General features: G+C 36.5%; 1 protein-coding gene across 1 annotated transcript; it reads right to left on the minus strand.

Moving 5' to 3' along the window:
* Positions 1–327: 327 nt before the first annotated feature.
* LOC131618895 (uncharacterized) lies at positions 328–5,369 on the minus strand. The gene is made up of 3 exons (XM_058890050.1): positions 5,176–5,369; positions 2,357–3,501; positions 328–407 (listed from the first exon to the last, which is right to left on the minus strand). Exons 1-3 carry the CDS (start codon positions 5,367–5,369, stop codon positions 328–330), a joined length of 1,419 nt encoding a protein of 472 aa, XP_058746033.1.
* Between the last annotated feature and the right edge of the window lie 2,954 nt (positions 5,370–8,323).

Below are 8,323 nucleotides of genomic sequence, written 5' to 3' on the forward strand. Positions count from 1 at the left end.
TAAAGGAAAAATTCTTTGACGGTGACCTGGTCGAAGTATTGGGAAAAGATGCTACCACCTGTTTTGGACTAAAGACTCTTCTAAAGAAAGTGGATCTGCTCGATGTTTCTGAGGAGGTTTCACAGGTGATTGTCTCACTAGGTTTCTTACTTGACCAACTTCAATCAAATAATCTTCGAAAACAAGAGGTCAATCAAAAGTTAAGTACGAAAGTAGCTACGCAAACCTCTTCATGGAAAGCTGCTGGTGAATATTCTGTCAAAGTTGAAACTCTGGAGCTTGAGCATTCGAAGTATTAACAAGAGTATGAAACATGTGAGGCAGATATCAAATCCTAGGAGGATGAGATTGAACTTCTTCAAGGGAAAGTAAAGGTTGCAAAGGACCGTCGAGATGAGATCCGGAAGCTAAATCGAAAAAAAATTGACGAAGTAGTCCAAATGGGCATTCGACACATCGAAATGGCCCAAAAATTGGAGCTAGAGATCAAAGAATTGATGAATCAGCAAGCTATGATTGAGCGACGTTTGTCCATACTAGCTTCTCAATATTCTCATATGAAGAATAATCTTCCTGATGACTTTAGTCATTAATCAGTTGTAATAATCTTTAGAGTATTTTCTATCTGCTGACTCTTTTGTAATCGAATATATTAATGGACATCTCCGTTTCTCGACTACTTTTGGCATGCAATATTACCAATATTATTTTCTTGGAAAATCTCATATTTTTAATATATATTCACCTTTTTAGCCATAATAATTGCCTCGATACAACGCACACGCAATATAGGCATTCCTTGCAGCCATTTCGTTTTGATTTGACGTTCCATTATCCTATAGGTCATAATTGCCAGTTAATTATGACTCACCTTTTCCCAAAACGTCTCATTAAGACGTGCGCATGTCAGTTATGGAGTGATTGCGCTTCAACTTCCAAGGCTAGTAAACGGCGGATTATATATTTTCCCACAGGGGACCAACACGTGGCCTACTAATGATACATAACGTAACCAACTTCATTGTGAGTTACTCCTATATAAACTCTTCCAACCTTCGTTATTGTTTCACACCCTTTCAATATCTCTTCATTTTCTCTCATATTCTTCATTTCTCTTTTGTGCCAACAATGTCTCTTTCTCACAACGACATTATCTCTTCCATCCACAAAGAGTTTAACCCGTCATCTGAAGAGTTTGACAAACATGGCGTCGATCTTCAGGGCATGTTTGCCACCCAAAACTTGGAACACTACCTTACCATCTTAGATGGTCCAGTGTATCCTAACATGTTTGCGGATTTTTAGATGCATGCGTCTATTCAAATGGACCGAGAGGGAAAGACTATCATCTGCTCCAAGGTCTCTGGTTCTCCTATAACTATCTCTGCAAAACTCATTTCAAGAGTTATGAAGTATGAGAACACTGGGGTTCTTTGTTAAGATTCCTAAAGCAAAACTACTTCTGACATTTTAAGGAGCATCTTCACCGGTCCTGTTCATGCTTTCTCTGCCTTGTTGGGCAGGATCGGGCACCAACTTCTTGTGGGGAATTTTCTCCCACAAAAAGAGAACCAGCAGAACATATTGATGTGGGACATCCAGTTTATGTACTGCTTTTTGCTTAAGATGAAAGTCAACATTCCTCTTACTATCTTCAAACATCTCGTAGAAGCGATCTTAATCTCTCGTCACGGCAAGCCCTTTTGTCTTCCTTATGGACGACTCTTGTCCCATCTCTTTGTTAGACTGGGTGTAGCTAGAAGACTGCGTGTAACAGGGTTTTTTGATGCCTTTGAGGCTGAGAGTTGCCCCTCGCTAAGCCTAGAGGAATCGCATCTTCAAGTTAACTGAAGATAACTTGAAGAATTTTTATTTTACTATCTTTTGTGATGTTCTAATGTAATTTGGGCTTTACTATATCAGCCACTTTTGTGATCTAGACTTAACTATATCAGCCACTATTTATTAATGAACATCTCTTTTATGATCTACATGTTGACTTGAACATCTTTTAACCTTTCTTATTTTTCACTCTATATTGCAATTTTGTTTAAAAATAAAGCCATCTTGGCGAAGTATTCACCATTTTAGCTGCGACGTTAGTTCTTTATTTGCTACGTTCTTGCAATCTTGACCTCCTGCATAAATGGCTTATCTCTTTTCAGATATTTCTCGTTTACTTTTAGGATCCTGCGATCCTTTGCTAGCTCTTCTATTTCATAAGCATTATTTGAAAATACTTTTAAAATTCGAAAAGGGCCTTCCCAATATGGAGACCATTTACCTAAGGCTTGATTCTTTCGATCCATAGGCAAAATGACTTTCCAAACTAAATCATTAATAACAAAAATTTTACCTTTCACCTTCTTGTTATATGCTTTTGCTACTCTTTCTTTTTGTCTCTTTATCATCTCCAATGCTCCGAACCTTTCTTCATCTAGATCTACCAACTCATTCATCATCATTTCCCAGTATATGTTTGGGGAAATCTCTTCTTGCTTCTGAATTCTGACTGACTGCAGATAGATTTCGACTGGTAACACTGCATCATGTCCAAACGTGAGTTTAAACAGTGTAGTGTTGGTTGCTTCCTTGGGTGATGTTTGACAAGCCCAAAGTTCCTGATCTAAAGTTTTATGCCAACTCTTAGGTTTCTTTCCTACATGTTTCTTCATCAAACCTATTATCACTTTATTAGCTGCTTCGACTTGTCTATTTTCTTGAGCATAATAAGGTGTGGAGGTGAGTAATTTGAACCCCATTTCTTTTGCAAATTCCTGCATCTTTCGACCAGTGAACACCGATCCTTGATCTGTGGTTATACTTTCTGGGAGTCCAAATCTATATAATATGTGTTTTTGAATGAATTCAATCACAACTTCTTGGTCTATGTTGGCTAGTGGTATTTCTTCGACCCATTTGGTAAAATAATCTATCCCTACCAAGATATATCTTTGACCCTTAGATGAAGTGGGTCGAATTTCTCCAATTGGATCCAATGCCCAACCTCTGAAAGGCCATGACTTGATGATTAAACTTAATTCATTAGCAGGAGAATGTTGGATACTTGCATGTACCTTATAGTCTTGACAACCCTTGGCGAAATCTAAACAACCTTTTAACATAGTATGCCAATACATTCCATAATGAAACAACAACCATTTCATCTTATGCGCAGCTTGATGGGCTCCACACGCTCCACTATGTACGTTAGACAGTGCTAAATAAGCTTCTGTTTCGCCGAGGCATTTTAACAAAACTCCCTCAGGAGTTTTCTTAAACAATTCATTTCCCATCAAGAAATATGACAAGACTCTGTATTTCACTTTTCTCTTTGTATCCGTCAAAGGATCCTTCAAGTAGTTAACAATCGGGCTTCTCCAATCTATATCTGCCAAAGAGTCTATGTTTAGTACTTCGATTAATTCTTCCAGCTTTTCCTTCGACACTTTATACCCCGAAGCTAGTTGTGCCAAGTCATTTGCTTCTTGATTCTTTATCCTGGGGACATGTTTCAAATCTACATATTCAAATTTTTTGAGCAGCCTATTCGTCATAACAAAGTACATGATCAAGTTCTCCTTTATACATTTGTATTCTTTCGTCAGCTGCTTTATTACTAATTCAGAATCTCCTTAATCTCGACTCTGTTTGCCCCCAATTCCAACAAGGCTTCAAGTCCTGCAAGCAATGCTTCATATTCTGCTTCATTGTTGGAGCATAGAGGGCCTTCGATTTTGTACTTGAGCTTTGTTGGAATTACTTCAGGAGAAATTATGAGTACTCCAACTCCACTCCCCTCTTTGTGTGTTGAACCATCGAAGAATAACTTCCATGGGTTTATTTCAACATATTATTGAGGGTTTTCGACCACTGCGTGATCTACAATAAAGTCTGATACGATTTGTCCTTTCATTGCCTTAAGGGGAAAAAGGTTAAAGAGTTTTCAGTAAGGTCTAAAGCCCATTTACCAATTCGACTGTGCAATATTGGTTTAGATAACATATGTTTAATATCATCAAAATGAGATGACACATAAACTGGTTTTATATAATACTTGAGTTTTATACAAGAGAAATATAAACAAAGGCAGATTTTTTCTATAGCAGTATACCTAGTCTCTGCATCATTAAGTACTCTACTTAAGTAGTGAATGGCTCTTTCGATGCCATTTTCATCCTCTTAAGACAACATGCTACCTATGGTAGTATCAGAGGCTGATATATAAAGCCTCATATGTTTCTTCCCATTTGGAGGTAATAGAATAGGTGGATGCATCAGGTATTGCTTTATTTTGTCGAAAGCTTCTTGATGCTCGAAACTCCATTCAAATCTTCCTTGCTTCAGACGGAGTAAGGGGAAAAGGCTTGTGTTCGCCCACTTAAGTTAGAGATGAATCTCCTCAAGAATTTTATCTTCCCCAATAGTGATTGTAACTCCTTCTTTGTGGATGGTGATTTTGTTTCTATTATGGGCTTCGTTTTATTTTGATTAATTTCTATCCCCTTCTTATGGACCACAAAGCCCAAGAAATCTCCAGTCTGCACAAAGAAAGCACATTTAAGGGGGTTCATCTTCAAGCCATGTTTCCTCATTCTTTCGAATGATTGGCGAAGATGATTGAGATGACTGTCATCTGAAGCAGATTTTATGACAATGTCATCTATGTATACCTGCATAAAAGTTTCTATAAAATCATGAAATATAGAATTCATTGCTCTTTGATAAGTTTCCCCAGCATTTTTCAAACCAAAAGGCATAACTACCCATTCATAGGTGCCTATTTCCCTAGGACATCGAAAAGTTGTCTTGGACACATCCTCTTCTGCAATGAAGATTTGGTTATATTCAGAATATCCATCTAACATAATTAGATATTCGAAGCATGCAGCTGAGTCTACTAACATCTCTGCCACAAGCATATGATATTCATCTTTAAGGGTTGCTGCATTTAAATCACGAAAAGCTATACATACCCTTGAAGAACCATTCTTTTTTATAACATGTACTATATTGGCAATCCATTCGACATACCTTGTAGTCCTAATGAATTTGCAACGAAGAAGCCTTTCGACTTCTATTTTAATCTTCGAGAGAATTTCTGGTGCGAATCTTCTTGGAGTTTGCTTGATGGGCTTCTTCCCTTCTTTTATTGGCAATCTCAATTTGACCAACTCTGTTTCCAAACCAGGCATCTCATCATAGTCCCAAGCAAAACAATATTTATTCTCTTTTAGTAACGCAATAACCTTCGTTTTTAAATCTGGTTCCAACTTTGCGCTGATATATGTGACCCTCTTTAAACTTCCGTCTCCAAGATCTACTTCTTCAAGTGGGTCTTGAGCCAAAATCTTCACATTTGGCGCCATTGGGTCTTTTTCGAATCCCAAAGATTCCTCATCATAGATGGCGTCGAGTCTTTGACTTGTTTATTCACTTAAAACCTGTTCGTCCGAGCAATTTGCATCGGGGGGTGTCATACCCTAATTTTTGACCCCCCTGAGATGTCACATCATTGATGTCAATATCAAAAATGTTTCTTGATCGGTTTGGAAGCCATGATCAAGATTTCATTCATTCACTCATTCTTTGAATGAAAATTTCATGTTCATGGAAGTTTTCATTTAAAGGCGCCATTGCCATTGGTTTGATTTAAGAGTCTTGTTTAGGACTTATTTCATGGTTTTTGGGCACGTGGATTGCTCATGGTGATGATTTGATTCATACGGATTATTTGGTCATTCATGGGAATTTCATCAAAATTGCAAGAAATATTTTTAGTCCATTTTGAAAGATTGTTTCAAGTATTGTTCAAGGTCATGAATCCAAGGATTTTATTTCAAAATCATTTCTAAATTCGTGGTACAAGTGAACATATTCAAGACTTGAAACTCAAGGCTTCTTACCATTTCCTTTTGAAAAAGAATCATTCGAAGGAATTCAAGAATTGATTCAAGACATAGAAATTGCATTTGAAATTCATTCAAGGAATATTAAAGTTTCATGCAATTTCATTCAAGTTCTAAAAGAAGTTTAAGCATTACAAATGATGTTCTTTTACATAAACATTTCCAAGTTTCCAAATGAATTACAAGTGGACTTTATCCAAGATTAAAGATTACATTTCAAAGTCCAATTCAAAGTTCAAAGATTACAACATTCGAATTCTTTTCACTTTCAAGAACATAAAAGTTATACAAATTCTAAAGTGAAATGAATTTGAATTACAAAAATTGGAAACAAAAGGGAAGCTTTCAAGAATGCTTGAAATCACCATTTCTTCAATCTTCAAAGTCTTCATTCTTGAAGTCCAAGTTTCTTCAATTCTTCTCCTCATGTGACATGAAAAAAAAGAGAGAAACATAAAAGAGGTGGAATTAGCAAAAGTCCAACAAAATAATTCAAGAAGGGCCCAAAAGCCCAAATCAAGTCAAAAAAGGAAAAGTCAAAGAAAGTCAAGGAAATATATATATTATGTCATAACTACTATACTTAGAGGCAACAAATTTTATGACATAAGAGAAAGCTTGTCGTGGAACTTGCAAGAGTCACAAGAGAATCTTTCCATCCCATGTGCATATTCCTCCCATGTGCACAAATTTGTGGAGCTTTGCCATTAAGCAAACTTAGCATGAAAGAAACTTTTGCAATGATTATTTTGGGAAAGAATATTCTTTGCAATGATGACAACTTAGTAACTAAGTGAGCTTAAGGACTAAGCTTTGGTTCCAAAATGACCAAAATTATCCTTCATTTTTTCCTCTATATATAGAAGAGAGGCAAACCAATTATGGGAAAAAAAAATCGGAGAACACACACAAAGTTCTCACACTTCAAAGCTCCTTTCACATAAAAAAGGTCTTGTTGAAGTAGTAAGAACTTCATCTACAAGATACAAAAAAAAAAGAGAAGAGAAGTAAGTGTTTCATACCTCACTTACTAGCATCCTTCAACAAACTTGAAACTTCATCTTCAAGTCTTCAACTTCCAACAAGCTCAACCTTTGAGCATCTCTAACATCCAAAGTTCCCGTAACATCCAAACTCCCTTCCAAACCTGCAAATTGAAAGGAAGAAGCAGCAACAATTGAATCGCTTCGGTACACAACAAGTTGCGGTTCTAAATCATTCAACAACAACAATTCTGAAGCAGTGGCAGCAACATGTTCAACAATTCAAAAAGCCACAGAACAACATAACTCGGCAATAAAATTCCAGAAGCAAGAAGGATCAAAGTCATACCTTGGTGATAAATCCAGGTAAGTCGTTTCTACCTTATTCTCAATAATTGCTTTAAATCGCTACTGTAAATTTCGTTCTTGTATGTTGTCTGAAAACCGAAAATACAGAGAAAATAAACAAATTGTTGCTATGTCCTAAAGGAGGAAAACGAAATTCATTTGTTGTCGGTAATATGAGTTTCAAAATTGGATTCATAGAAATCGTTCAGAATCATACCTCAATCCGGGTCAAACCCGGTTGAATCGTTGAGAAATTGTTACTGTTGTTGTTGTTCGAAGAAAGGGGACCGAGAGCAACTCTGAAGAGTTGTTGTTATTGTTCCACCGATTTCCATGGAAGAGAGAAGCCGAGGTTTGTAATTATTGTTGTCGCGAATCACGGGAAAAACGAAGCAAGTGAGCAGAGCGAGAGAGAATCGCGAGTGAGAGAGTAACTTTGTTGTTGCTGTTCAACCGTGAATCCAAGAAAAAGCTTGTTGATTTTGTTCTGAGTATGAGAGCAAGAGAAAACAGCCGAGAGAGAGAGAGTCTCCATGTTTGTTGCGGAAGAGAGAAACTGAGTGAGAGAGCTGAGGGAGAAGATAAAGTTTGTTGTTTCTGTCTTTTTCCAGGAAGAAGAAAAAACTCGTGTAAAACGAGTGAGAAAGATTGAAAGAGGCGTGGCCCTTCTTTTGTTGGCTAGGGTTTCCTCTAACCCATTTGAAAATTAAGCAAAGACGGATCCGGGTTTCAATCTGAACCGACCCGGTCCGGTTCATTTAGTTTTTATGGCTCTCAGCCTTTTAACTCAGTATTGGGCCTTCTCACACCCTCGTTTCGTTTTTAAAACCCCCTGGCCCAATTATTAAGTTAACTATCTCTTTTAATTTCCTTTTCATATAAAAAAAGATTTAGTATTTTATTTTTTAATATAGGTTTTAGTTTGATTTTCTAATCCTTATTAAAAACTCCAAAAAAATATTAGATACATATTTAATTTTATGTTTTCTAAATATTTTCACATAAAACTACAAAAATATCTTTTCTTAGATTAATTTTGTTTAAGGTTGGTATTTTCATATTATTTTGAATAGTTAATCATTT

Source organism: Vicia villosa, linkage group LG7 (assembly GCF_029867415.1).
Source record: "Vicia villosa cultivar HV-30 ecotype Madison, WI linkage group LG7, Vvil1.0, whole genome shotgun sequence".
Classification (NCBI taxonomy): domain Eukaryota; kingdom Viridiplantae; phylum Streptophyta; class Magnoliopsida; order Fabales; family Fabaceae; genus Vicia; species Vicia villosa.

Bases quoted from the DNA above. Each gene is read 5' to 3' on its own strand.
- LOC131618895 (XM_058890050.1), bottom strand. From the start codon at position 5,369: ATGGCGCCAAATGTGAAGATTTTGGCTCAAGACCCACTTGAAGAAGTA. The intron at 3,502-5,175 runs GTTGGTCAAATT...ACATGTCCCCAG, and splicing joins ATGCCTGGTTTGGAAACAGA to GATAAAGAATCAAGAAGCAA. The intron at 408-2,356 runs GTAAAATTTTTG...TTTTCGATTTAG, and splicing joins ATATAACAAGAAGGTGAAAG to CTTCCGGATCTCATCTCGAC.